Genomic DNA, 27,284 nt, shown 5'->3' with positions numbered 1-27,284 from the left:
GTCTTGAGGGTGGGGCCCTCATGAAGCGGACAGGTGTTCTTCAGAGGCCGCAGGGAGCTCCCTGGTCCAGTGGTTAGGATTCAGCACTTTCACGGCCGAGGGCCGGGGTTCGGTCCCTGGTGGGGGAATGGAGATCCCACAAGCTGCGTGGCGCGGCTGGGGGTGGGGCGGTCCCAGAAAAACCCCTGCCCCTTCCACCACGCGAAGACACAGTGAGAAGACCGTCACCGGCCCCCCGTAAGACGACCCTCCCCCGTCGGAACTGGCACCTTGACCTCAGACTTCCAGGCTCCACAACCATGAGAAATAAACTTCCCTTGTTTATAAGCTACCCTTCAGCTCTCGAAGTGACTGGCCAGGGTGCCTGGCCACGGTGCCGGGCACTCTGCAGGGGGAGGGGAGGCTCCCGTGCAGCTGCCTGGACTGGGGGCAGGGCCACCGCCCCTCAGAGTGGCCTCAAGGTCACACTGTCCCCCTCAGATACCCTTGCAGGCTGGGAGTCAGCTCAAGGGCCGTCACACATCCTCTGCCACAGGTGAGGGTGGACACAGCCGTGAACGGAGGCGGAGGAAGGGGGGATCCCATTGCTCTCCCGTGCAGCACACACCCCCGCCTCCCCACACGTGGCTAGTGCCGTGGAGCCCCCGAGACGGCCCACCCAGGCCCCACCCCACTGGAAGCCATCAGAATCCAAACCCCAGACAGAGTTTTTATTGGGTACTGCCCCTGCAGCCCATCCATCCCTCCCCACAGGTCCCCTCGGCATGCCCCCGGACGGGAAGCCCTCTAGAGGGTGCGCAAGAGGAACTCCACCCATGGGGCACTTGGGACAGACCCGCCGGCCAGCAAGCAGAGAGGATGGGCTCTCCCCAGCTCTGAAGCGGCCCTGCCCCCGGCTCTGCTCGTCCACGTCTCCTCCCATGAGCCCCACAGCAGCCGCTCGGCCTCTGTCAGAGCGTGGGTCCCTGGCTCGGGCTGTCACCCCGGCCGATGCTGGAGCCCTCCACGGTCACATCGGGTCTGCTCCTGCCCTTCTGGAGTGTGTAGGCGGATGGCCCCAGGCGCAGGATCTTCCCACTGCCCAGGCACTCGCCCCCTTTGTAGAACACAGCAAACTGCAGAGGAGAGAGGCCGTGTCACCTGCAGTGCGACCCAGCATCCGGGTGCCCACAGTGCAGCCAGGAGCCCGGACCTGGGGCTGGGGAGGGGCAATGCTCTGCCTCCCCATCTTCTGTCCTTGTCCCCGGGACCCAGACCAGCGGCGGGCCAGGGCAGGGCAGCCGGCGCTCCCACTAGCTGCGCAAGAGCCAGGCCTCACGGTTGCAGGGCTGCCTGTGCACCCACCCTCGCGGGCTGTGTGAGCTGAACACCGCAGCCCCTCTGCCCCTCAGCTCCCCCTGGAGACCAGCTGCTCTGGTCCGGAGGAAATGCCGTCCTTCCAGAGCACGAAGCCTGCTCCTCCAAGCGGCCGAGCAGCTGCTGAGGAGGGCCGGGTTCCGGGGCAAAGGCAGGCGCAGACTTGGGGCTGAGACCCCCACTCACCTGTCCCAGGGCGAGAGCCCGCACAGCCTTCACGGCCGTCACCCACACAGTGCCGTCTTGATTGAGGGTCAGCACGCAGGGCACTGGGGGAAGAGAAGGACCCTTGGAGGGGGTGCTGGCCTTGCCACATGTGCTCAGACCCAGGCCCTGGGCCCCCGGGGAGGAAGGAGCAGGCAGCGAGGACAAAGGAAGCTCGGGGTGACGGCCAGAGGGGCTCAGCGCCGCCCACCCGGGCCCCGGGGCGGCACACACACTACCTGCCGGCGGCCTGCCAGTGGGACCCTCAGTCCCACCCGCCCCGGCAACCTGCCCTCTTCCAGAGACCGACCGACCCTGTGTCACGGACGAAGGAGGCTAAGCTGGCCTCAGCGCCCCCCAGGCTGCCTCTGCGTAGGCAGAGGGTAAGGAGGCCTACACGTTATACAATCTGAACAGTGGGGGCCCGGGCCCAGGTCGAATCGCTGGTCCTAACTCTGGCCTCACCCGGGGATCCCCGCTCAGTCACCTAGCGCCATCTGGTGGCGGAACCGGAAGTGGCACTCCATCATCTTGTCGCGGACCAGGGCTGCGGGCGGCTCCTCAGCCACCCAGTGCACGCGGCCGGTCCGCAGCAGGTCCCTGTACAGGGCCGGGTGGTCTGTCCGGGGGGCCTGCGGAGCGGAGCGCGAGGACGTGACGCCCTGGAGCCCTCAGTGGAGGGTCCTGCCCCAAAGCCCCCTCTGCACTTCATTACTAATGATAACAGTAAACACTCGCTGAAATCCACGCTGACACGTGGAAATTCATGCGCTTATCCCTCGAGCCTGTCTATCCCACTTTGAAGATGAGGAAACTGAGGCACGAGAGGGAAAGTCACTCATCATGGCCACATTCAGCAAATAGCAGAGGAGCATGCGATCCAACCCCATGACCTCTCCTCCTGGAAGTTCACCCTGCCCCCACCACAACCCGGCGTCCCAGGGCCAGACGCACACGGGACAGCCACGTCGCCACAGGGATCCCACCAAGCCCCACGTGGCTGGGGACAGGCCTCCTAGGCCTCCATGCACCTGGCCTCCTAGGACTTAGTAGGCCTCCCCTGAGGGAGGACCAAGGGCATCAAGCCCGGGGCCCTTGGGCTCTAAGTAGATAAGGAGACCCACACAGGGCACAAGTGTCGGTGGATGTCCTTTCTCAAAGCAAAAGAGACAGCTAAACTTTACACTAAAGTCCCTTTAACTCATGCTGGACCAGAATCACCGTCCAGGCCCTTGCGCCCAGGGCTCTTCTGGGCGGTGGTGTCCCCGAGGCCTGCTGGCCCCTCTGCCCGCATCTAACGGAGGGTCCCCCAGCTCTGGGACAGAGCGTGCTCAGAGCCGGGACGCTCAGCCTCGGCACTGCTGAGATGTGGGGCCGGATCACTGTGGAGGGGACGGGGCTCCCTGGTTTCACCCCCTGGACGCCAGCAGCACCTGCCCCCCTCCTCCCTCCCCCATGCCGTGATGCTGAAAATGTCCCCAGGCCCTGCCAAATGTCCCAGGGAGGGGAGCAGGGCAAACATGTCCCCTTTGTATAGTCCTGCTCTAGAGCTTGGGGACACAGTCCCGGGTCCAGTGGCCCAGAGCCCCGCTGCGGCAGAAGGCCTAGGTCGGTCCCAGCTCTGCACCCTATCTGTTCAACAGGGAATCGCTGGAGGCCTCTGTGTGCAGGCCCTGTCCCAGGCACTGAGCCACCCCGCTCCAAGGGACCTTCCCACGTTACTTAACCTTTGAGTCTTGTAAAATCGGAGGAATACACCTATCTACAAGGATTGATGTGACAATTAATAATGCGACCAGCATACAGTAAAAGCCTAGTAAGTACCTTAAACAAAACCCTTCGGTACCTAGGGCCAATCCCGGGAGGAAGCAGAGGAAAGGCAAGGATGCGCCCGACCGCAGCTGCCCTGCAGACGCCCCACCCTGCCTGGCTCAGCACCGTGGGCTCTGCCACAACCAGGCCTCCGTCACCTCACCTGCCCGACTCACCACAAGCACGTCGCCCCTGACGCCATCCTTCTCCACCACGTACCAGGGCTCCCGCAAGCCACCTATGTTGGCTCTCTGGCCCAAAGTATACAGGAACCAACCTGTGGAAACAGTTTCTCAGCGAGGTGGGAGGGGCCCCGTCTCCAACGTCCCACCCTCGCGACGGGGAGGAGGCTGGGAGGCAGCAGGCAGGAGGCTCCCTCTGCGGACCACCCGGGCGGCCTGGCTTAGGCTGTACCTCCCACCCCGCGAGGAGCCGTTCCAGCTGCGCGGCCCCCTGACCCACCAGGAGCAGGGACCGCTCCTTTAGAACGTGGGCCAAGTGCCCCGCCTGAAGCCACGAGCCCCTCTTGCCGAGGGGCCGAGCCGCCATGTACTAACCGCCTCAGGGCCAGGACACCAGGCTGCCCCGGTTTCTCTGTGCACCCTCACCCCCACCACAAACACCACAAGGCCAGCCGGCTAGGCCACACCTCCCCCAGCCCCCAGCCCCACGGGGGAACCGGCGCCAAGCTCAGCGCTCCACTTCTGCAAGCCAGGCAACGGAGCTGGGCTCCCCTGCGTGCCCTGGCAGCCTCCTGCCGGGACAGGCTGCAAGCGCCCTGCAAGTTGTCCCCAGCAGGGCCGGCACATCCTCCCTCAGGAACGCTCAGCTCTCTGGGAGCCCGTGACGTCTAAGGCCTGCTCCCTCCAACAGCACCAGGAAGGGGAAGCCGTCCGGCCCAAACCGAGGTGAGGGTCTCCAAGGAACAAGCCCCTTGGGAGTGTCCATGTCTGAGCCCCAGCCCTCGTCCTTCCGGCAGGTCAGACCCACGCTGGACCAAGTCTCATCTGTCACCAGGCCCCCAAGGGCACAGCCCCACCGTTGACCAAGCCCGCCTCTGTCCTCCCACCTGGGCTGTGAACTCTCGCGCCTGACCCGTCCTCCCCACGCCGGCTCAGGGCAGGCTCAGGGTGCCCCGAACCCCAGCGGCGTCTGCGAATGAGGGAGCAGCACCTGGGGTGCAGCACTCCGGCCAGGAGGGCCACCTTCTGGTCCCAACTCTTCACGGCGTCCTAAGTCATGAAACTCATGCTCTGAAGTCAACCTAACTCCTTCCCTCCAGTGGAGTTTTTCTGTAGTCTGGTATTCTCTGTATGTAATGAAAAAATAAGTCTATTCATGGAGACTTAATACATAACTCAGAGAGTAACGCTTCTGAACCAGACGGCATCCTCTGTTATCGGCTGCGATGCTTAAAAGGAGCCCACGTCTGAAATCGCAAACACCCGGTCAGAGCCACTCCCACCTTCCCTGGCGCCAGCCACCGCCGTGCCTGCGGGACTGGAATCATCTCTAAATCCCCAGAGCTCAAACTTGCCCCACGCCTCAAGGAGCTCAGGAAGAAAAGCAGCCCAGGGTTGCATCTCACCTTTATGCGTTCCCAGAACCTTATTGTCTTCTATTGAAATAAATTTACCAGGTCGAGGCTGTAAGTACTGGAAAACAAACGTTTCATTGCTAACGGATCCAGGTCCAGAGCAGAAACGCGGCTCCAACCTTTTGCATCAAAAGCCACTCACCTGAAGGATGAAATTTTCAAAATTTCTTTTACCAACGAAACAGATGCCCATGCTCTGAAACGAAAGGAAGGCCGACCGTGAGACGAACGGCCGGGTGGGGTCCTGCACTCCACCTGGAGAGCCTGGGCAGGGGCGGGAGGGACACACGGGGCCTCTCGGGGCCTCACCTGCCCCAAGCCGCCCCTCCCCCGGGCCAGGGGCCTGGCTTCCCTTCTCCAGCACCACACACACCAGTCCCAGCCACAAACAGATCTCAGGGGCTTACTTCAGGCCCCAGACACGGACCTCGGCAGCTAAGTAGGCAGTGCCACCTCCACACCGGCAGGGCCCGGCCCCGCGCTGCAGACCCTCAGACCAGCCGCCCAGGAGAACACTAAAGCTGCTTAAGCCCTCAGGCCACTGTCGGTGAGTCTCAGGGGAGAGACAGGGACCAGAGCAGAAGCAGGAAGTACAAGCCAGGCCACGAGGTGAAGCATCGCGGAGGGTCCGAGGAAGGAGAGTCTTTTCTCCAGGTGACGTTTCTAGCACGCGGGAAGGCCTAGCGGGAACAGGCTCACCGTCCCGCGCCCATGGTTCGGCTTCCTCGCCCACGCGCTGGCCTGTGTCCCTAGAACACGGGTCCTATGAGGGCGGCTCGCTCAGCTCTTACCGGTCACACCCAGAAACCGAACAGGTAGAGACATGAGTCGAGATGCTACAGGTGGAGGGATGGGCACCGGGCTGGCTTCCCTGGGGACAGCAACTTGCTGGCAAGAGCACAGCTGTGCCCGTCCCCAGGACAGACGTGAAACAGTGGCTGCAGCTAAGGCCGCCTCAACCCGAAGCCGCCTGGTTAGACCGACCGCCCCAGTGTCTGCCGAGCCCGCTGGGACCCCTCCCACGTTGCACCCCACCCTCTAGCACCAAGCGCCCACCACACTGGCTTCACCTCAACTCCACCACTGCGCCAGGCTCGGGGCCTTTGCACAGGCTCTTCCCCAACCGTCTACATGACACTAAATCCTATTCACCCTGAGGCCTGAGGACAGACAGACTTTCCTTGGAGGCCTTTCCTGGTGTCTGTCCCTGCCCCCGAACCTAGATCAGAGCCCGTGGCATTTTCTCTCACCGGACCCTACACCTTCTCTCAGGGACACCTTCCGAGTTTACAACGGTAGGTTTGTCTGTCTGCCCCCTTGACGTAAGCTCCCTGAAGGCAGGGGTGGAACTGCGCTCCTCACCGCGTCCTCAGAGGCCAGTGGTGCAGTGCCTGGCGCAAAGAAGACCCTGACGAGGCCGTGCTGACGCGTGGATGGAAACAGAGATGTGTGTGCCGATGGGGGTCTCGGAGCCCGGTCCTCACCATCCTGCTCTCACCTGGCAGCTGAGCCAAGAGCACCCCAGCCAGCCACCTAGCTGCCAGGACAGCTGCCACCCCCGGGAGGCCGAGGCACGGCCGGGAGGGAGCGGTCCCTCCTCTGCTGCTTTCTGAAGGACCCAGCCCCTCCCACTGTGTGCACGACAGGCTCCTCGCTCGAGGCCAGAGCCCAGGCAGGGGAGGTGGTGCAGGACCCCAGGCTGGGAGCGCGCACACCCCTCAATCCTACCTCTTTTTTCTGAAGCACATGATGAAGTCTATTCTCAGCAGCTATTTTCTTTACAAAATCTTTTGTTAATCCCCCCAGGGGGAAGAGGGTTCTCCTCAGGGCATCCTGGGAAACCTGGCTGAGAAAGAAGGTCTGGTCTTTAAAGCTGTCAGCTGCTTGCAGAAGTTTTACCACTGCCAAGAGTAAAGAACAAAAGATGTTGCAGGAATAAAAATCATCATACTTTGCTTTTAATAATGTCCTTCTGTTTACTTTGATAGATTACCCCTGGTCTGGCAGAAACAAAGATCAATACTCAGTAGAAGACTTCCAGAAAAGAGAACTGCCGTGGTTAAGGTAAGAAAAATTCTCATCCCTAACTGATCTACTATTGAAAAAAATACGCAGGGGGTAGAGTGTATGTGATAAGGACATTTACTCCAGTTCATATGTTAGACTATATCTGCAAAGATTAAACATCACATGACAAAAATGTTAGGAAGTATTAAGAAAAAAACTCAGCCACATCTGGGAAAACTGGACGAGACAACGTACAGAAAATCCTGCTGAAATGGTGTCAGCTGTGCTGTTTCCTAATAACCACAGGATGTGTTTGCACCGTGGCTGCTCTCAGGGACCCTGCTCACCTCCCAGGTCCCACAGTGGACGCCAACCACGTCCCCCAGCAGTGCCTGGCTTCTAAACGTACTCCCCACTTGGTCACAGTGAGCTTTTCTTATGGTTCGAGCTGACATCCATCAGCTGCTACTCTGCAGTTTCTCTAATGTTCTATTCATTGTAAACACCCGTTCCCGGCTGGACAGCGACAGTGCAGAGCTGTGACTGACCCTGGCCACGGGATGCGGTTCAGGAAACAAGGCCCGCCTCCATCTCCGGGTCCCTCGGTCCTGCCTGGTGTGTTACAGACCTTCCATGACTGCAAACGCTGGGTCCCCCACTCTGCAGCTCAATGACCAACGGAGGAAACCGAACGTGACACCAGTGTTCCAGATTCTTTCCACGTGACTCACAACCAGGGCTAAGCAAAGCCTCGGCAAGTCACACCCACAGCTCACACCCGTGCCAAGGGTACAAACAGCCCACGTGCAGCGTGCAGCTCGGCCCAGTCACATGTGTAACATGCTCTCTGTGTAGCTAATGTTTTCCACCCGTGACCTCAAATTTGATTCTCACTTTAGCCCTATGATAGAATTATCCCCATTTTCAGATGAGGAAACTGAGGCTCAGATAATTAAAGTGACTGCCCACAATGGTGCAGGGAGAGAAGCGCAGAGCTGGAAACTGAGCTCAATCACCTGGTTTCTATTCCATCACTTTTTACGTACAAAACAACAAAATCAAGTGAAAAGTGAAAGCCCGAGTCCAGTCAACAGGTCATCAGGTAGGCAGACTCATTTGCCAAAGGTTCTTTTTTGTTTCAAAACTAAACTTAAACAGTCTAAGTGCATATAAAAGCCTCAGAATACTGCGAGCAATTTGCAACTTCTCAAAGTTCTGGGTTATTTTAAAACAAACTCAAAATCTCTGATTTTTAAGAAAGCAAGCAGGAACCCTAAACCATGGACAGGGATGCCTACTAGGCAAGGGTCTGCCTGTGCCTGGAGCCTCATTCACACCTTCGCTCCTCCGGGTCGGCCGTGGTGCTACCTGCCACGGGGACGGGTGAGGACATCTACCCTGGCCCAGGGCCCGGGGTCAGGAGCGCAGGCTGGACTCTGCTGCCCCTATGTGCTCTCCCCAGGGACCCAGGCCAGGAGGCCCCAGACCAGGTCTCCAGGGCAACTGAGTCAGAGCAAAATAAAAATCTCTAGGTGCCTAAAACGCACACAGAGAACAAAGACACTGTGGTATTATTAAAACAGCTACACAGAACAAAGCACACGCCAATGCAGTCAGAGGTCTGAGCGCCTCCGGCCTGTCAAAAAGGCCCAGACAGCTCTGTGAGGCGCCACATGTTCTAGGAGGTAAGCGGGGGTGGCTATGTGACGTGGAAACAAATCCTTCATCTACTCAGGCCCCTTAGACCGACGTTCACTGGGCAAATTCCACCATGGAGTCCCCAGGCGGCAGGGCTGGGCAGTCAAAGCCGTGTCCTCCTGACGTGGAGGGTTTCCTGGTGAGGGTTGCCCAGGACTGCGAAGGCAGCACCGGGGAGGGAAGCGGTCACCTCTCCCCACACATCAGCCCCCGACCACAAACACAGACACAGACACACACACACACACACACACAGACACACACACACACACACACACACACACACACACACACACACACACACACACACACACACACACACACACACGCCCCCACAGGGAACACAAACGGCCCAGCGCCCTGCAGGCAGCAGCGAGAGGCCTTCCCAACATCACGTAGGCGGTGTCCTTGTCTGGGCCCTGCCAGTAAGGTTATCTCTGGCCTCGGCTGCTGTGAGGGGGGAAGGAGGGAGAGAAAAGGAAAACAGGGTGGATCAGGCCGGAAGACATGGAGGACGGCACAACGACCAGGGACGGCGGAGCTGAACAGACCCAGCTGGGATCCAGCCCCCCAACCCGAGGCACCCCGGTTGGCGAGTGCAGCCAAGCTTCAGTTTCCTCATCTGAGAACCAGAACCAGAGAACCCGCATGCTGGCACTGCCAAGAGGGGCGCGGGGAGGGAGGCGGTGGGCGTGAGGCGGCCAGGGCAGGCCAGACGCGGGGAAATGCCAACTCCCCCACGGGGCTGCAGCAGTGGAAACTGCCCACAGAAACACGGCTCCGAGCCCCATCTTGCCTTTCACTTAATAATGATGCCAACTCCTCTGTTCTACATGCAGATGTACCAGGACAAGCCAGCAGCTTCCCAGGTGACTGTCTGGCATTTTCTAGGCAGGTGGAACTTCGCTCCCTTTGACGCTGATGAGCTAATTTATGTATGTAATCTTCGTAAGCATAGTTACAAGCCTGGCTGCCAGGCCTGTGCCATGTCAGGTCCCAGCACTCATGTCACACTAAAGTACACCTCAATCTCAAGTCCTCACAAACTCGAGGGTAAGAATCAGGGCCTGTTACACTCCAATTATTATTGTTGTGCGTCTCCTCCCAGAACTGGGTTATGAATTACGGCTTCAGTTTCCCAGCAGCCCTGGCCCGGGCGCCCCACCTGAGCCTCCTCCTGGTACCAATCACAGGCCCTTGGGGAAAACGACCCTCTCGGTAACTGTCCTTTTTCGAAGAGGAAACCAAAACCAATGAGCTAGTTTGGAACACACGGAGAGAAGTCGTGCAGGTGTGCTCAAACAACTCACTGTCATTCTTCAAAATAGTTTACTTCATTCACAAATAATTAAGCTCTGGCCCAGGCACTTTTACTCACCATTTCTAATTTCAAATCGATTTCTAAAAAGCCCTTCTGGCCTCCTAACGTGCTTCTGCTGAAAGACCTCTTCATCTTCCAGGGACGTTCTTGCATAGTGACCCGTAGCAACTGCATCTGCTCCTGAGAGGTTTTTAAAAATACGAAGATCAGATTTTATTTATTTTTATTTAAAAATTTTTTTTAATTTTAATTTTATAGTACAGATGTCTATCCTGTCAAATACTTTAATACAACTGACATTCTGTTTTTTTAATTTTTTGGCTGCGTTGGGTCTTCGTTGCTGTGCACAGGCTTTCTCTAGTAGTGGCGATCAGGGGCTACTCTTCGCTGAGGAGTATGGGCTTCTCATTGTCGTGGCTTCTCTTGTTGCGGAGCACAGGCTCTAGGCATGCGGGCTTCAGTAGCTGTGGCACGCAGGCTCAGCAGTTGTGGCTCACAGGCTCTAGAGTGCAGGCTCAACGGGCTTAGTTGCTCCGCGGCATGTGGGATCTTCCCGGACCAGGGATCGAACCTGTATCCCCTGCACTGGCAGGCGGATTCTTAACCACTGCACCAACAGGGAAATCTCCGGAGATTTATTTATTTATTTATTTATTTATTTTATATAGCAGGTTCTTATTAGTTATCTGTTTTATACATATTAGTGTATATATGTCAAGCCCAATCTCCCAATTCATCCCACCACCACTACCCTCTGCCCCTTTCTCCCCTTGGTGTCCATGCGTTTGTTCTCTACATCTGTGTCTCTATTTCTGTCTTGCAAACCAGTTCATCTGTACCATTTTTCTAGATTCCACATATACGTGTTAACATACGATATTTGTTTTACTCTTTCTGACATACTTCACTCTGTATGACAGCCTCTAGGTCCATCCATGTCTCTACAAATGACCCAATCTCATTCCTTTTTATAGCTGAGTAATATTCCATTGTATATATGTACCATATCTTCTTTATTCATTCGTCTGTTGATGGGTATTTAGGTTGCTTCTATGACCTGGCTATTGTAAATCGTGCTGCAATGAACATTGGGGTGCACGTGTCTTTTTGAATTATGGTTTTCTCTGGTTATATGCCCAGTAGTGGGATTGCTGGATCATATGGTAATTATATTTTTAGTTTTTTAAGGAACCTCCATACTGTTCTCCATAGTGGCTGTATCAATTTACATTCCCACTGAGATGCAAGAGGGTTCCCTTATCTGCACACCCTCTCTAGCATTTGTTGTTTCTAGATTTTCTGATGAAGCCCATTCTAACTGGTGTGAGATGATAACCTCATTGTAGTTTTGATTTGCATTTCTCTAATTAGTGATGTTGAGCAGCTTTTCATGTGCTTCTTGGCCATCTGTATGTCTTCTTTGGACAAATGTCTATTTAGGTCTTCTGCCCATTTTTTGACTGGGTTGTTTGTATTTTTAATATTGAGCTGCATGAGCTGTTTATATATTTTGGAGATTAATCCTTTGTCCGTCGATTCGTTTGCAAATATTTTCTCCCATTCTGAGGGTTGTCTTTTTGTCTTGTTTATAGTTTCCTTTGCAGTGCAAAAGCTTTTAAGTTTCATTAGGTCCCACTTGTTTACTTTTGATTTTATTTCCGTTACTCTAGGAGGTGGATCAAAAAAGATCTTGCTGTAATTTATGTCATATTGTGTTCTTTCTATGTTTTCCTCTAAGAGTTTTATACTGTCCAGTCTTACATTTAGATCTTTAATCCATTTTATTTTTGTGTATGGTGTTAGGGAGTGTTCTAATTTCATTCTTTTACATGTAGCTGTCCAGTTTTCCCAGCACACTTACTAAAGAGACTGTCTTTTCTCCATTGTATATCCTTGCCTTCTTTGTCATAGATTAGTTGACCACAGGTGTGTGGCTTTATCTCTGGGATTTCTATCCTGTTCTGTTGATCTATATTTCTGTTTTTGTGCCAGTACCATACTGCCTTGATTACTGTAGCTTTGTAGTATAGTCTGAAGTCAGGGAGCCTGATTCCTCCAGCTCCTTTTTTTCCCCTCGAGATTGCTTTGGCTATTTGAGGTCTTTTGTGTCTCCACACAGATTTTAAGATTTTTTTGTTCTAGTTCTGTAAAAAATGCCATTGGTAATCTGATAGGCATTGCACTGAATCTGTAGATTGCTTTGGGTAGTATAGTCATTTTCACAATATTGATTCTTCCAATCCAAGAGCATGGTATAGCTCTCCATCTGTTTGTGGCATCTTTGATTTCTTTCATCAGTGTTTTGTTGTTTTTTTTTTGCTGTACGCGGGCCTCTCACTGCTGTGGCCTCTCCCGTTGCGGAGCACAGGCTCCGGACACGCAGGCTCAGCGGCCATGGCTCACAGGCCCAGCCGCTCTGTGGCATGTGGGATCTTCCCGGACCGGGGCACGAACCTGTGTCCCCTGCATCAGCAGGCAGACTCTCAACCACTGCACCACCAGGGAAGCCCTCATCAGTGTTTTATAGTTTTCTGAGTACAGGTCTTTCACCTCCTTAGGTAGGTTTATTCCTAGGTATTTTATTCTTTTTGTTGCAACGGTGAATGGGACTGTTTTCTTAATTTCTCTTAAAGATTTTTCATCATTAGTGTATAGGAATGCAAGAGATTTCTGTGTATTAATTTTGTTTCCTGCAACCTTGCCAAATTCATTGATTAGCTCTAGTAGTTTTCTGGTGACATCTTTAGGATTATCTATGTATAGTATCATGTCATCTGCAAACAGTGATAGTTTTATTTCTTCTTTTCTAATTTAAATTCCTTTTCTTTTTCTTCTCTGATTGCCATTGCTAGGAGTTCCAAAACTAAGTTGAATAATAGTGGCGAGAGTGGACATCCTTGTCTTGTTCCTGATCTTAGAGGAAATGCTTTCAGTTTTTCACCATTGAGAATGATGTTTGCTGTGGGTTTGTCATATATGGCCTTTATTATGTTGAGGTAAGTTCGCTCTATGCCCACTTTCTGGAGAGTTTTTATCATAAATGGGTGTTGAATTTTGTCAAAAGCTTTTTCTGCATCTATTGAGATGATCATATGGTCTTTATTCTTCAATTTGTTAATATGATGTATCACACTGATTTGTGTATACTGAAGAATCCTTGCATCCCTGGGATAAATCTCACTTGATCATGGTATATGATCCTTTTAATGTGTTGTTGGATTCTGTCTGCTGGTATTTTGTTGAGGATTTTTGCATCTATATTCACCAGTGATATTGGTCTGTAATTTTCTTTTTTTGTAGTATCTTTGTCTTGTTTTGGTATCAGGCTGATGGTGGCCTCGTAGAATGAGTTTGGGAGTGTTCCTTCCTCTGCCATTTTTTGGAAGAGCTTGAGAAGGATGTGTGTTAGTTCATCTCTAAATGTTTGATAGAATTCACCTGTGAAGCCATCTGGTCCTGGACTTTTGTTTGTTGAAAGATTTTTAATCACAGTTTCAATTTCATTGCTTGTGATTGGTCTGTTCATATTTTCTGTTTCTTCCTGGTTCAGTCTTGGAAGGTTATACCTTTCTAAGGATTTGTCCATTTCTTCTAGGTTGTCCATTTTATTGGCATAGAGTTGCTTGTAGTAGTCTCTTAGGATGCTTTGTATTTCTGCGGTGTCTGTCGTAACTTCTCCTTTTTCATTTCTAATTTTATTGATTTGAGTCCTCTCCCTCTTTTCCTGATGAGTCTGGCTAAAAGTTTATCAATTTTGTTTATCTTCTCAAAGAACCAGCTCTTAGTTTTATTGATCTTTGCTGTTGTTTTCTTTGTTTCTCTTTCATTTATTTCTGCTCTGACCTTTATGATTTCTTTCCTTCTGCTAACTTTGGGTTTTGTCTTTTCTTCTTTCTCTAGTCCCTTTAGGTGTAAGGGTAGATTGTTTATTTGAGCTTTTCCTTGTTTCTTGAGGTAGGACTGTATTGCTATAAACTTCCCTATTAGAACTGCTTTTGCTGCATCCCATAGGTTTTGGATCATTGTGTTTTCCATGTCATTTGTTTCTAGGTATTTTTTGATTTCCTCTGATTTCTTCAGTGATCTCTTGGTTATTTAGTAACGTACTGTTTAGCCTCCATGTGTTTGTGTTTACTTTTCTTCCCCTGTAATTTATTTCTAATCTCATAGCATTGTGGTTGGAAAAGATGCTTGATATGATTTCAATTATTTTTAATTTACTGAGGCTTGATTTGTGACCCAAGATGTGATCTATCCTGCAGAATGTTTCATGTGCACTTGAGAAGAAAGTGTAATCTGCTGTTTTCGGATGGAATGTCCTATAAATATCAATTAAATCTATCTGGTCTCTTGTGTCATTTAAAGCTTGTGTTTCCTTAGTAATTTCCTGTCTGGATGATCTGTCCATTGGTGTAAGTGAGGTGTTAAAGTCCCCCACTATTATTGTGTTCCTGTCAATTTACTCTTTTATAGCTGTTAGCATCTGCCTTATGTATTGAGGTGCTCCTATGCTGGGTGCATATATATTTGTAATTGCTACATCTTCTTCTTGGATTGAACCCTTGATCATTATGTAGTGTCCTTCCTTGTCTCTTGCAACATTCTTTATTTTAAAGTCTATTATATCTGATATGAGTATTGGTACTCCAGCTTTCTTTTGATTCCCATTTGCATGGAATCTCTTTTTCCATCCCCTCACTTTCAGTCTATATGTGTCCCTAGGTCTGAAGTGGGTCTCTTGTAGACAGCATATATATGGGTCTTGTTTCTGTATCCTTTGCGTGAACCTGTGTCTTTTGGTTGGAGCATTTAATCCATTCACATTTAAGGTAATTATCGATATATATGTTCCTATGACCATTTTTCAAATTGTTATGGGTTTGTGTTTTTGTAGGTCCTTTTCTTCTCTGGTGTTTCCCACTTAAAGAAGTTCCTTTAGCATTTGTTATAAAGCCGGTTTGGTGGTGCTGAATTCTCTTAGCTTTTACTTTTCTGTAAAGCTTTTGATTTCTCTATCGAATCTGAATGAGATCCTTGGTGGGTAGAGTACTTGGTCATAGGTTCTTCTCTTTCACCACTTTAAATATATCATGCCATTCCCTTCTGGCTCGTAGAGTTTCTGCTGAGAATTCAGCTGTTGACCTTATGGGAGTTCCCTTGTATGTTGTCATTTTTCCCTTGTTGCTTGTAATAATTTTTCTTTGTCTTCAATTTTTTCAGTTTGATTACTATGTATCTCGGCGTGTTTCTCCTTGGGTTTATCCTGCCTGGGACTCTCTGTAATTCCTGGACTTGGATGGCTATTTCCTTTCCCATGTTAGGGAAGTTTTCGACTATAATCTCTTCAAATATTTTCTCAGGTCCTTTCTCTCTCTCTTCTCCTTCTGGGACCCCTATAAGGTGAATGTTGGTGCGTTCAATGTTGTCCCAGAGGTCTCTTAGGCTTCATTTCTTTTCATTCTTTTTTTCTTTACTCTGTTCCATGGCAGTGAATTCCACCATTCTGTCTTCCAGGTCACTTATCCATTCTTCTGCCTCAGTTATTCTGCTATTGATTCCTTCTAGTGTATTTTTCATTTCAGTTATTGTATTATTCATCTGTTTGTTTGTTCTTTAATTCTTCTAGGTGTTTGTTCTTTAATTCTTCTAGGTCTTTGTTAAACATCTCTTGCACCTTCTTGATCTTTGCCTCCATTTTTTTTCCGAGGTCCTGGATCACCTTCACTATCATTGTTCTGAATTCTTTTTCTGGAAGGTTGCCTATCTCCACTTCATTTAGTTGTTTTTCTGGGGTTTTATCTTGTTCCTTCATCTGGTACATAGCCCTCTGCCTTTTCATTTTGTCTATCTTTCTGTGAATGTGGTTTTTGTTCCACAGGCTGAAGGACTGTAGTTCTTCTTGCTTCTGCTGTCTGCCCTCTGGTGCATGAGGCTATCCGAGAGGCTTGTGCAAGCTTCCTGATGGGAGGGACTGGTGGTGGGTGGAGCTGGGTGCTGCTCTGGTGGGCAGAGCTCAGTCCGCTAGTATTGGAGGGTCTCCTTCAGAGGCAGGGGGCAGCTGTGGCTCACCACAAGGACAAGGACTTTGGCAGCAGAAGTTCTGGGAAGTACTCCTTGGCGTAAGCCCTCCCGGAGTCTGCCATTAGCCCCACCCTTATTTTTAAAATTTTTATTTAAAATTATTTTTGGTCGTGCCACACAGAATGTGGGATCTTAGTTCCCTGACCCGGGATTGAACCCGCACCCCCTGCAGTAGAAGCACAAGTCTTAACCACTGGACCACCACGGAAGTCCCGAGGATCAAATTTTAGACTTGCACTTGCTGGCCTTGGCCAGTCGGAGCCCAGGGTGCACCAAGCAGCAGACAGACGCCAGGTCTCACACCAGGCAGTCTGTGCAGATTACCTGCCCCACTCCCAAACACCCAGATCCCAGGGAATAGAGGCACACCTGAAATTCCATTAAATAAGCAGCCTTTAGGTCTCTAAATTGATATAATCTTGCTACAAGATTTCACTGTATCTCTAAGGGTCTTTCTAAAGTTAATATCTATCCATTCATTCTAGCTTAAGGAAAAATTCAGATATGCACACAAGTACAAAAAGCTAATTTCAGTGTTTCTTATACTAAGGAAAAACTGAAAACAACTGAAACGTTCAACACCAGGAGAATATGAAGTAAATTAAAGTGCCATTGCCATAATAACAGTGCCACTTACACAGAATTTTTAATGGGAAAACGCTTATGATATTGTTCAGTAGGGAAAGAAAGTTTATGACTCTACTTTTTTTAATGTACAGAAAAAAATGAAGACAAATATCAGAAAGTCTCCTCCTTTGATTCTGGGAGGTGAAATTATAGGTGACACTTTCCCTTATCTTTTTTACTCTTCTGAGTTTTAAATTTTCTTTAATAAATACATATTATTTTTATAACAGTGAAGGACCATGCAGCATAGTCAATTTCTTCTTTCCACATAATACAAAAAAGTGAAAGAACCTACCAAGGCACATATTAATCCATAACCTTTGCACTGTGTGAAAATTTCAGACATTTCGTATTGCAAGAGACTTTTTCCAGGAAGGTGCAGCAAAACTGATTCAGTACTTAACCAACCAAAGTAGCTCAGTGTAAAACAAAAGACACAGTAAGAATCAACTGCTGCATATTAACTACTTGAAAAAGCACATTTAGGAACACATTATTAAATCTTGATTGATTTTCTAATAGAGAAAAAAAAACACTTTATTTCCTTAAAGAACCACCAGTTGTGCTGCAAAAATGCAGGATTCTGTGTGAGAAGCCCTAAGATTTCAGAGGTCTAGGTTTCGAGTATTTTTATTCTGTGTTGTACTGTTCACACAGTAAATTCAGACTCAGAAACATTTACCGCAGAAATTCTTCCAAAGCATCCCTAACAGATGGCCACCTAGGGGCTCCCTGAAAAGCTAAGGTGACAAGGAGCTTGAAGCTCTACAAAGGCAAGCATCATTCCCCGTGAAGAGCTGTTTGTGCCTCCCCTGAGTGAAATCTTTCTCCTGCGCACCCCAGCTCTGGCCTCTGGGGTCCCAAGCTAGAATGTGATCCTGAGTCACACGCTTGCGTGCTGCTATGATGGCCCCAAAGTATCGTCAGATGGAGTATTTCCCACACTCTCAAAATAAAAACCAACTCACGCTCCATGAGCCTGTCACTCTTTTTCCCGAGTAAACTGGAACTAAATGCAGCCACTAGACGTAGGCTGCCCAGTGTGGACCCCAGCGGATCCCTCCCCCTTCCTCGGATGTCCTGACCACAAGGCAAACTTGGGCTGCACTGGCTCTGATGCCAGACTGCAGGCTCACAGTCAGCTCGAGGCCCCTCGAGGCCCTAGATCGACTCCCAATCCTGTACCAGGAGATTTAATTACTGAACCTAGGTAGCAAACTTTGCATTTAGCTCTACTCAATTTCATGTTATTGGTGTTAGCCCAGCATTCAAATTTGTTAGGACTTCAATTCGTAGTTCTCATAGGCATTTTTGGTAAAAAATAACCTAACTCCATGAACCGACTTTTCATCATTGTCGTCTCAGTGGCAGGTCACTTGCGTATCAGGTTGGCAAGCCGACTCTGTCCCCTTTTAAGTCATTGCAAAGTGCTGACAGGACAGAGTGGCCAGTGGTCCTGTGACCCCACTGGGCCACTGGCACACAGCATGTCTTGGCACATGGCCAGATGTGGCAGGGTGGGCTGCAATGGACCAGAACAATGTGAAAGACCAGCATCCAGCGCTCCAGAAGCTCATTATGGCGGCCCTGACAGCAGGGGACAAGAAAAGAACCTGAATTCACAAAAGCACAGCAACAGATACCACGAGGAGCCTAAGTAAGCAGGTCAGCAGCAGGGGGTTCAACAAACAGGAATGGGGATGTCCCACCAGGCCGACGGGAATGAGAAGACAGGAAGCTGGGAACAGACAAACTCTGCAGGCAAGCTGTCGGTGGCGGCAGGACCTTGAGCAGAAACGGGCTTTCCGAACAGGCCACTAAGACATGGCTCCAAACCAGAGAAACGAAACAGACCCAGGACCCAGAATCAGCTACAGACCCAGACCCGTTTCCAAGACAAAGCAGACGCCTGCTTTTAAAGCAAGAGAAAAGGTCTCAGTAGGACCAGCAAAAAGGATGACTAATAAGAAACGAAATACCGAGTTTCTTAAGTTCTGAATTAGGGCTCCTGAAACTTCCGCTAAATATAACCACATCTGGAACTAGAGCTGCTTTGAGCAAAGTCGAACCTGCAGGCAGGGTCTGGGGGCCTCACCTTTCAACTCTCGCCAGTGATCCAACACTTCGTTCCTCAGGGTTTTCTGAGGTTGGTTCTCCTGAAATCCACTGTGCTAGTCCTTGTGGCTGTGCGGCCCGTGACAAAGATGCACTCTCTCCCCCCTGGGATCCTATCATTTGTGCATCGCCAGAGAGTTCTTTCTTATCCAGTGAAATACAAAATACTATCATTTTCACTGCTTCCTTTCCTTCTGCAAGATGAAACTGCTTACAAGGCTTTGACTTCTGGCTTTCTCTGAAAATCTTATGATATTCTCCTTTTTTAATTTCAAGATACTTTATTATTTTTTTAAACAGGTCACAACACTAAGCTTCTGGTCCATTCTGCCTGCCATTGCACAGGCTACAAACATTTGCTCAGCAGTCGAGGGGCACTCTTTAGTAGCATGTTTGAGAAGTGAATAAAAAGCCACATAGAACAAATATTGCAATAGTTTCCATAGGAACACAGGTAAGTGTGACCCCAACTCCCGGGCTTCCACATTGCCGCATCTGTGCCAAGCCTACTCACACAGAAACCTCAAACCTTGCAGAAACTACGTTAAATGGTCCCCCCAAACCCTTAATTCAAGCTAAACTCACAGTTAACAGCTACGAGAATGGTGTCTACACGTCAACACAAGTTGCAGCACAGGCTGGGTGACCTTCATTCTACTCTCCCAAGCACAGGACACAGGCACAGTGCCACCATCCTGCTCCTCTGATCTGGGTAGGAAGTTGTGGTTCTGGATTTGCTGCGTCAGTTGCCACGTGGGCCCTGACATCACATAGTAGATGGTCAGCCTCTGGAATCCACTGAAGTGGATTCAGCAGCGACAGTGTGAGCACCCACGTTTTCAAAGAGCATCCAATCTCCCATATGCATCTCGGACAAGTTACAGCGCTCAACAATGCGATCGAGGTCATCATAGGTCAGTCTCCAGATGCTGGATGGATAACACTTCCCATCTGGTTTGGGGCTCTTCTGCAGAAGGGGCTTCATATGTGCATGGTCATAAAGGATGCCGCTGAAAGCTCCACAGACTCCATCATTCACGTGATACATAAAGGTCTGTTCACTCGACTCATCTTTATCATCAGAGCCTGTCTGCTCCTCTAATGGGAGGTTTTCTTGCAATGATACTAACTGTGAGCTTGAAAGCTGATACAACGTAGTTATCTGCCTGGCTCAGCTATGATTCTCACTCTGGAGTCTAATGGAAGATACTTGTCCAAGACTGGGTTGATCTCTTCAAATTTAAGCTTTACATCCTCAGATCCAGAAAAGCCACCACCAATATCAAACAGATACATGTTGAAACCGACCTCAGCTCCCAGAAATCTTATAATTCTTAAAAAGACAAACGCAGATAACCCCAATTACTTACCAAGATTATCCACAGCATAATTAAAAAAACAACTGAATTTGATATGTTTGTTGCAGACTATGTCAGGATTGGGAGTTCTTCCTTTTTCATATTCATTTAAAAAATCACTGGAATAAAAGAAAAAGACTTTTCACTTCTAAGTGTGAGACACTCTATGGAAAAATAAATCAGCTAAATTACTTGTTTAATTTAGAGTTTCTCCCTGTCTTACCAAAACTATAATTTTCTACAAACACTCTATGGAAAAATAAATCAGCTAAATTACTTGTTTAATTTAGAGTTTCTCCCTGTCTTACCAAAACTATAATTTTCTACAAAACAGAAGAGCTTCAGTATAGAGCCATTTTCAATATTTTCATCAAACATCTGTTTAAAGACAGCTGCAGTTTCCATCTGAACCTATACTCACCAGGCCCCAGGCCCCACTGTACCGTTTCCCAAAATAAGACCCAAAGGACCCCCTCCATCAGAATCACCTGAAGCGCCTGCTCAAGTGCAGGTTCCAGGGCCCCATCCCAGACCCAGGTCGAGGTATCTGTTTAACCAGCACCCCAGCCGACTCTTCAGCCTGACAGCTACTGCCCAGTGGATCTGTCCTCAGGGACCAGTCACAGCCAGCCTTCCGTGGGAGACCTCAGCCTTAGCTCCCTTATACTAATTTAGCAGAGACATTAAAGAGACTTCTGGCAGGTGGCACAGTAACAGGAAGAAGGGCTACGGGTGCTCTGGGATGCAGGCCTGACCTCTAACACAGACTCCCTGAGGGCGGCTGAGGCCTCCCACACACAGTCTTCAGCACCACTGCCAAAACAAAAAGTGCTGGCCGCACGCCATTGGCCCGGCTGACTACGGCAGTCCTGCCCTTAGGAAGCCTTCTGCGTCGGGAACTGCACCCACCTGAACACATCATTCCAATACTCCTTCACGTAGGACACTTGATGGAAGGGGATGTCTAGGATTTGGCAAACTCTGTAAGCGTCTTCGCAGTCTTTGTCAGCCGTGCAAACTCCATGCTCATCCAGCGAGTCCCAGTTCTTCATAAACACCCCTGTCACCTGGTAACCTGGGGGAGGGGCGAAGGGCAAATTAAAGAGAGTTTATGAAATCAGCCTTGGGTGGAAAAAGCAGTGACTCCTGAGCTCTCCGGTGCCTCTGTGCACGGGTGCCTGGCAGTCCCCCCTTTGCCACGTGGCCTTCTGTGCTCCGACTACATCTTAGTGCAAACTGTTCCTGACTCTCCGGCTGATGCTCGCACCCTGGCCGTCCCCCTGCACTTTGTAAAGGGCTCCTTCCTCACAAGACGCTGTGGGGCTGTACTGATTGCCCGCGTCCCCAAGATTGTTCATCTTGTATGAACAAGACGGCATTTTTTCACCTTCGTGCTCCCACGCACAATGCCAAGCACACAGAGGCGTAGCCAACGTGTGACTGAACGAAAGAAGAGCAGAAATTCAACACAATTTTTCGAAACAAATAAAAATCACCATTCAGTTATCAGAAAAGTAAGCTCATTTCAAAAGTTATTTCCAATTACCATCTAAGAATTAGATTCTAAGTCATCAGACATAAAGACATTTAAAATTTTGGCTACTTTATTGTAAGGGCTGTACTATCTGTATATTTTGAGACCGTTTTCTCCCTTTTCTGTCGCTCACAAAGTACCCAACCAAATATTGGAAAGACCAGCTTTAGGACTACATAGGTGTCTACCACATATGAGAAATCTGTTTTTTGGGTAGGCTCCATGTAATGAAAGGCAGGGCATTCGACCGTAAAACGTTTAATACAGTACTCCAAAGAACAGAGATGCAGTGACACAGCTTTGCCAAATACGAAAAGGTCACATTAGCAAGACCACCCCCCCATCCCAGCAGGTAACAGGTCCTCCCTCCTCTGCTTCCCAAACCACCTGACTGCTTCTCTTGTAGTGCACACCACACTAGGTGCCAGTAGTTCCTGTCCATGCTCCCTGTAGCTCAGTAAAACATGGAGCTGTGTCTCATACACCCATGCGTCCCCAGCTCCCAGCAGTGCCCAGCAGAGAACAGGAGCTTAACCAGAACAAACACACAACTCCACATCCAGAGCTTTAAAAATCCCCTCTTCTGGGCTTCCCTGGTGGCGCAGTGGTTGAGAGTCCGCCTGCTGATGCAGGGGACGCGGGTTCGTGTCCCGGTCCGGGAGGATCCCACATGCTGCGGAGCGGCTGGGCCCGTGAGCCATGGCCGCTGGGCCTGCGCGTCCGGAGCCTGTGCTCCGCAACGGGAGAGGCCGCAGCAGTGAGAGGTCCGTGTACCGCAAAAAAAAAAAAAAAATCTCCTCTTCTATAGCCTGATCTGCCTGCTCATCTTTCTTCTGGAGATGTGACCCATTTACATGGGCACAGGCTCTGGCACTCCAGGATGGGACCACAGCACCTTGCCAGTCCTTAACTTTCCAGGAGGCACGTGACAGAACACACACGTCCAACAAGACTGGGAAAAACCCCGATGCCGAGTGGAGAGGATCAGGCTTTTTCTTTGCTACGTCCATCAGCTTCTCCCACGGAGGAGCAAAACCCAAGGAAGCTGGAATACGAGGCTGTACAGTCTGGATTCTGGGAAGGAGAGCTTACCTTCCGGAAGTAGTAAAATAACATATCTAGACTCTCCAGGGCCACCTGCCGCATCTCCCCAAACATGTCACAGCCTCGTCAGAGCCCTTCAAGGGCTCTGCACTGCTACCCAACACAGTCGAAAGCCCCTCATAGAACATACTGCATAACCAGGGCTCAACCTACCTCTCCACCCCCCTCTCCTTCTGATAGGGACAGAGTAAAGGGACAAAGTAGGTAATTAAATAGTTAGTCCCACTAGGGGATTGTAAGTAAAGAAGTATGGGAGACCCCTGTAAGTTAATGATCACTCAAGAAAGCAGGTTTGCTTAACCATAAAACCAAGCAGGCTTGCTTAGTAACAAAACCATGCAACAGAAGCATGAGACATGCCCCAAAACAATAAAACAATGCTGGCATGAGACCCACATCCTCCCCGGTGAGCTCAGTAAGTTAATGATTCCTAGGACATGCTCCTCTGTGTGTACTAAAAACAAAAATATAAGGAAAGGGTGACATTATACTGAAACCTGAGATGATTTACCATTTTTAGTATACGTTACCGCCTTTTTGCTAATTCTCATTGTGCCATGACAGTCCTGGCTTGACCATGTAGGGACACGAAAACTCCCCCAGCCAATGTGGAGGAGCTGATGATGGAAGACTGACGTCTACTCAAGAATGAGGAAGAAGGTGGTCTTTTCCCCCTCCCCACCTTTCCTCTGATTTTAAAACTGTAACCCACTAAGTTCTCAGGGCACAGCACCCTCTCGCCCGCCTGCCTGTAAGCCTCACAAACGTCCTATTCTAATACATCCCTTCTTATCTATCACTTTGCCTCTCGCTGAATTCTTTCCGCACTGAGACATGAAGAACCGGAGCTCCTCGGAACCGCCCCCGCCCCCAAACGCCACCTCACGGTCTCACTTCCGCCTCCCTCTGGCCAGAGCCAGCTCCTGCTGCTGACTCCGCCAGAAAGCCCTTTTCTCCTCCCCGATCTTTGCTTAGTGAAATCCTACTCCTCCTTCAAGTCTTGCAACCATGGATTTGAGGAGTCTAGGTCTCCCATCTTCCAGGTTGGCACCTCCTCAACTAATAAACCTTCCTCTGCTCCAAACTCGAACTTTCGGTTTGTTTAGCCTCACTCTGCGTTGGGCACATGAACCTGGGCTCGACAAGTCTCAGCTCAAACACTACCGCCTCTGTGATTCTTTGCTTCCCCCTTTCTCGCAACTGTATGTGCCTACAGTTTGCCTATACTGCTATTTAACTTTTTTTATTGCACCTTTCATAACAGCTACTGTTGCTAATAATATGAACTAATAACCACTACTGTTTTCTGAGTGCCTGATATGTGCTGGGCACTGGGGTTAAGTTTCTGCATGAATTATGTTATCTAATACTTCCAGTAACCCTGTGACGTAGGTGTCCCCTCCACTTCACAGACAGGGAGCGCTTACATCACTCGTCCCAGGTCGGGAACCTTGCACTCACTCTGCACTGCAAGTACCTAAGCACGAAAGGCGGCTCACAGCAGAGGGTCCACAAGTGTCACTAGGGGTACGAGGCCTCACAATGAGAGAGGGCCACACAGACGGAGAAGTCAGACGGGCAGTTCACCTCAGCTCCCGACCCGGGGCACCCGTTAGTCGCCTGAAGAAACAAGCGCTTTTGCGCAGAAGTTTGTCATCCACCGAACCAAGACCACAGACACGATTTAATAAGCAGACCACCCGTCGGTACTTGTCGCACACGTTGCCTGACGGCCATGTCGTTTGTCGTAAGAGCAAGGACCTCCACGGAGGCTGCTGTGTCCGCAGAGGTCAGCGCTCCCCAGGCTAAGTGCGGACGCCGCCGCCATCGCCCCGGATGCAGGGCCTCGGAGCCAGGGAGAAACGCGGCCCCCCGAAGTCGGAGACCCCCCCCTTCACTGCGTCGGTAACGGGTGGCCCGACTGCTCCCCAGCAGTCGGGGCTGCGGTCGCGCGCTCTCCGACCCCCAGGCACAGGGTGAGGGGCCGGGGCGCCGCACGACCGGGCGGGACTCTACGAGAAGGGGCCGCTCAGGGGCGGTCTGGGCCCTCGGTCGCCTCACCTCTCCGCCTCAGCAGCAGCGCGGCCACGGCGCTGTCCACCCCGCCCGACACGGCGCACACGACGTGCCGCGCCCCCTGCATCGCCCGCGGCCACCTTTCCTTGTAGTCGCCGCCGCCGCCGCCGAGAACACGTCGCGCCGGAAGTCCCGCCCCCTCGGCGGCGCTCTCGCAGAAGAGGCCCGGCCGGAAGCATGTTCTCGGCGTCCTGAGTTCCGCCTGGCCCAATGCTCCCCGGCTTCAGTTCGCGAGTCCGGCTCTCTGCCCACGCCCCCTGCCAGCCAGGACGTCAGCTTCCCTCTTGGCGAGCGCAGTTCCCCAAGACGCTCGGAGTTTGTTGCGTTAGTGTGTATGTGTGTCGTGTGTGGCTTAGGCGGGCGCCCTGTGAACAGGCTGGTAAACGAAAGAAGGATGTGAGGTCGCCCCGAGGGCGTGATGTCCAGCGGGGTTCTTCTGGCAGCGGGCGCAGGCCTTACCTTAACTAAGCAGGAAGGGAAGACTAGCAGGTGGAGGGGGACCTGTACGAAGGCCCTGGGCCTGGGGACGGGGTGTGGGGCCGGACCAGGCGGGAGCAGGGGCGACACGATCACAGTTACGTTCCTAGGAAGATGTTCGTGGCTGCCCTGCGGATCTGAGCAGAGAGCCTGGTTGGGAGGCCGTGACAGCAGCTGTCTTGTTATGGAATAGGGGGACCTGCTGCTCTCCGCTTACAAAATCGGTACTCACAAATGGTAGACAGGAAAGCTGCTTTTAATCAGAATGCGGGCAGTCTGGGGAGATGGGGGACTCAGCGTCCCCAAGAAACCACCTCCAAATATTCTGCTCGGCCATGAGAGTTTTCAAAGGGAAACAGAGAAGTAATCTCAATCATTGAGAAGGGGGGTGTGGGGGGAGGTGGGGAGCGGTCAGAGTCGTCACCATACTGTGATCTTCCTCTGGATGTTATCTTGTTCACACAGTTTGGTCACACGGTTTATTCAGGAGATTACTGAAAGGGAAGCTGGGGAAGAGATCTGGTCATGTTAATTACTTATTCTTCATTTCTACTTCTTTGATTTACGGAAAGAACTGATAAGCTAGGCAAGGTATTGTGTGATTAAAAAGAGATTTGAGGGCCTTTCCTGAGAGCGCAGTGGTTAAGAGTCCAAATTGCCTGCCAGTGCAGGGGACACGGGTTCAAGCCCCGGTCCGAGAAGATCCCACGTGCTGCGTGCTGCGGAGCAACTAACCCCGTGCGCCATAACTACTGAGCCTGCGCTCTAGAGCCCATGAGCCACAACTACTGAGCTTGCGTGCCTAGAGCCCGTGCTCCGCAGCAAAAGAAGCCACCGCAGTGAGAAGCACGTGCACTGCAACAAAAGAGCGGCCCCCGCTCACCGCAACTAGAGAAAGCCCGCTCACAGCAACGAAGATCAACACGGCCAAAAATTAAAAAAAAAAAAAATTTGAAAGGCATGCTTGGGCCAGAGATGAGTAGAGCGTGGGGGTGCCTGGTTTAAAAGTTAATTACAATATAGCTTTGCTAAAGGGACAGGAAAAGGCGCTTCCTGCTGAGGGCAGTTTCCTGTAAAGAGCCACTTACAGTCTGGGAAGGAAATGGTGGCGGCAGAGAGATGCGTATTTGGAGGTAAATCTACAGCCCTTGCTGGTGGAATGGACGTGGGGGATGAGAAAGAGTGTGGAGGACTTGATGATTGTGTCTCGTGGCATGTTTCCTGAGGATGAAGTGCCTGCCGGGTCAGCCTCAGTGTGTGAGGTGCACCGGGGCCATCGGACTGGAGATGCAGCTGTTCCTGAAGGAACGAGAGAGCCTGAGGGTGAGGGTGGGGATGGGGGCCTGGCACAGGGTGGCAGGGGGGCTGATTTGGGGTGATAGAACCCAGAAATATTTTCTGGGCCGAATAGAAGAGAGTGGGAAGGGAAGAGCGTGTAAATGAAAGCAAAGGAAGAGGCCCAGATGGGACACCTAGACAGAGCAGAGCTGGCTGGAGGTCCAGTGACTGACGGGGCGAGCAGCTGGGAGAGCAGGGAGCTGGAGGTCAGTGCGCAGTGCCAAGGTCAGGAGTGCCACAGGGCTCAGGGGACTGTGAGATTTGGTTTGATGCCAGCGGCTACGGCCCACATGTGCCACACAGGCACTCTGTAAGTCAGTGACTCTTAGCTTGTTCTACTCCCACCCACAGTTCCATTTTACAGGGTGGCCCAGTGTACACACCAACCTCTACACATGAGTGTAAGAAAGAACGGTTCTCAAAACAGCTCTTATCCTTGAAACGTGCCATGTACCTATTATTTTTGTTTTAAAACTGCTGCTGCTGTTCACTAAATTGATTTCAGGTAGGATTTGAACCGCGGTTTGAAAAAAGCAGGAGAGGAAAGGCACTACAAATGCAGATGGTTTTTCAGTCTGG

The 27,284-nt window shown here is 50.9% G+C and overlaps 1 protein-coding gene and 1 pseudogene across 5 annotated transcripts; both read right to left on the bottom strand.

Annotated features, from left to right (window-relative positions):
* Positions 1–782: 782 nt before the first annotated feature.
* On the bottom strand, positions 783–24,981 carry TRMU (tRNA mitochondrial 2-thiouridylase). Of its 4 annotated transcripts, none has more exons than XM_082849779.1 (11): positions 24,876–24,981; positions 21,086–21,251; positions 20,189–20,295; positions 10,053–10,175; positions 6,698–6,870; positions 5,112–5,165; positions 4,961–5,027; positions 3,549–3,649; positions 2,048–2,192; positions 1,543–1,625; positions 783–1,115 (listed from the first exon to the last, which is right to left on the bottom strand). In XM_082849779.1, the coding sequence occupies exons 1-11, from the start codon at positions 24,955–24,957 to the stop codon at positions 951–953; spliced, it is 1,266 nt and encodes a 421-aa protein (XP_082705905.1). In that variant the 5' UTR covers positions 24,958–24,981; the 3' UTR covers positions 783–950. The 4 variants fall into 4 exon arrangements, with proteins under 4 accessions (XP_082705905.1, XP_082705906.1, XP_082705908.1 ...); XM_082849780.1 differs by having other exon boundaries at positions 10,053–10,169; XM_082849782.1 differs by lacking the exon at positions 1,543–1,625.
* On the bottom strand, positions 19,428–20,135 carry LOC309968293 (ornithine decarboxylase-like; annotated as a pseudogene). The gene has a single exon. The product of its transcript is annotated as an ornithine decarboxylase-like (transcript).
* Positions 24,982–27,284: the final 2,303 nt, after the last annotated feature.

This window comes from Leucopleurus acutus (genome assembly GCF_964270905.1).
Source record: "Leucopleurus acutus genome assembly, chromosome: 11".
Taxonomy (NCBI): Eukaryota; Metazoa; Chordata; class Mammalia; order Artiodactyla; family Delphinidae; genus Leucopleurus; species Leucopleurus acutus.
The sequence above is the reverse complement of the archived record's forward strand: the minus strand, read 5'-3'. Positions and strand labels throughout refer to the sequence as shown.